This window comes from Kryptolebias marmoratus, linkage group LG2 (assembly GCF_001649575.2).
Source record: "Kryptolebias marmoratus isolate JLee-2015 linkage group LG2, ASM164957v2, whole genome shotgun sequence".
Lineage (NCBI taxonomy): Eukaryota > Metazoa > Chordata > Actinopteri > Cyprinodontiformes > Rivulidae > Kryptolebias > Kryptolebias marmoratus.
In genome coordinates, this window is record NC_051431.1 from 2,833,133 (window position 1) to 2,835,325 (window position 2,193).

General features: G+C 38.8%; 1 protein-coding gene across 2 annotated transcripts in view; it reads right to left on the reverse strand.

The window, feature by feature from the left end:
- Positions 1 to 2,193, reverse strand: part of LOC108248546 (transient receptor potential cation channel subfamily V member 1-like) — a 15,510-nt gene that overhangs the window by 9,232 nt on the left and 4,085 nt on the right. Inside the window, exons 2-6 of one of the 2 annotated variants that reach the window (XM_025010875.2) lie at positions 1,326 to 1,466; positions 1,052 to 1,198; positions 715 to 858; positions 296 to 624; positions 90 to 182 (exon numbers count right to left, since the gene is read on the reverse strand). In XM_025010875.2, coding sequence (XP_024866643.1) covers positions 90 to 182; positions 296 to 624; positions 715 to 858; positions 1,052 to 1,198; positions 1,326 to 1,338 — 726 coding nt within the window. In that variant the 5' untranslated portion in view covers positions 1,339 to 1,466. The remainder of the gene's footprint in view (positions 1 to 89; positions 183 to 295; positions 625 to 714; positions 859 to 1,051; positions 1,199 to 1,325; positions 1,467 to 2,193) is intronic. The other variant, XM_025010874.2, reaches the window with a different exon arrangement.

Genomic DNA, 2,193 nt, shown 5'->3' on the forward strand with positions numbered 1-2,193 from the left:
TGTTACTTTTACAGTGTTATATGCTAAACTTGAATCAAAGTTTATTCCTGAAAATACACATGAAGCCTTTAAGAAGAAAACAGACCTACCCCAAACCTGCCGAGCTTGGCAGCCAGTTTCAGAGGAGTCAGACCTTTGTTGTTTTCGATGGATTCCAAGTAGCTGACTTCAGTCTTCTCAGACTTGAAGGGATAAAGGAGAATTTCATTCATGTAATACACTAAAGCTGAACTAAAACACTGAAAATGTTCTGTATCTGAGTATACATGAAGTCTTTACAAAGAAACAGACCTACCTCAGACTTGTTACTATATGAGTTTAGGAGAGTTTGACAATCAGATGTTTCAACAGATTCCAACTCATCTTGTTGGTTTTTCTCAGACTTCTTAGATTTCTCAGATTTGTAGTGCTCAGTAAGAATGTAATCATACAGCTTTGTGATGTTTTCTGTGTTTTCTGTCATGTTTTCTGTTTCTTTATCTGTTGCGATCACCAAAGCGTGCAGCACAGTATTTCCTCGTGAGTCTTGGGCCGTCGCATCAGCTTTGTTTTTAGGGTTGTTCATGAGAAATGACACAATTTCTGGCTGGTTTGTGCATGCAGCCAGTGACAGAGGAAGCTCCCCTGATGGAAGCAAATAATTCAGTTTAGAGATAAGACTGAGCAAGACACAACTATGACAGAACAGAATAGCTTTTGTGTCAAATTACCTACCAAAATAAAAGCCCCCTTCATAGTGACGCTGGAAAAACGGGCCACTGGCTTTGGCATTCAAATCTGCTCCTTTCTCGACCAGCAGTTTCACGTATTCCAAGTTTCTCCTCTCTATGGCAATGTGTAGGGCTGTCTGACCTTCGGCTGATTTGTGTCGTTCCAGGAGACAAGGTTGTTATGTTCTCTTATGTCACATTATAACTTCAAGTCAATTTCAACTACCTTGAAGGACTTTCCAGTAAAATATATTAAATCCTCCACCCTTATGACCTTTTTTCTTACAAGCAGAAGTCATTAAAATATTCAGTTCCTCACAATTAATTGTTTGTTTGCTCACCATCAGTTTCATTGTTGAAAGGTGCATTGATAAACTCTTTTAAATCTTCATTTTTCTCCACTGTGTCAATGAAGAATTCAATTGTGTCATTTTTTCCATCTTTCAGGTTCAGCAAAGCTTTTGTGAGGACTGTTTTTCCATCGGATTCTGAAATAAATAATTTTGTCTGTTATTAGGTAATTCACAGTCATGATGTAATGTCTCCATTAGTCTACTTGTTATTGGAGCTGACATAAAAGAAGACATTAATCTGAGGAGAAAATCTGCCATGCACCAGATTTATCCATTCATCCATCTTCTACACCCACATAATTCTGTTCGGGGTCACAGGATGCTGGTTCTAACTCCAGTGGTTACTGGATGAGACATGAAGGACACCCTGGACACTCTGGACACTCTGGACACTCTGGACACCCTGGACAGAAAGCCAGCCCAGAACAAGACCACATAAAGACGAAAGACCATTCATGCTCATACTTAAAGTAATTTAAAATTTCCAAATAACCCAACATGTATGACTTTGGATTGTGGGAAGAAACCAGGCTACCCAGAAAATAAACATACATGCAGGGGGAGAACATGTAAACACCACACAACAAAAAAGATTCCAGCTGAGATAATTTTGCTATTATGCATATATTTAAAATTTTTATTATAAACCCAAGTTTATTGTCTGTAAAATAATTGAGTTACAGCATTTTTTATATCTTCTAAGGTCAGTTAACCAAATGTATATCTGATTATTTACTTCCTGGAACATTCATTAAAATCTGTTCCATGTGCAATGGAATATTTTGCTAATGAATAGAGTAGTCCAAGGAAAAGGCTTACAACACAGTGGTGAGAGCAGCCACGTTGTACTGTTTGGAGACAGTGGGACTGACAAAAAGACAGGAGACAGATCAGGAAGTGGCAGAGCTGAAGATGTTGAGGTTCTTATTGAGAGGGGCAAAGATGGATAGAATGAGTCTGCTCACATTTTCACATGACTATGTTCTTCTTCATGCTAACATCCAGATTATTTTTAAAATGACTCGCACAACAAACAAAGCAGGACAATTGTCTCGTCCTCCATTGCTATTTACAAGGTGAGCCAAGTCAGCACTTGAATGTTGGACATTTGAGTGTCCCCCCCCCCCCCC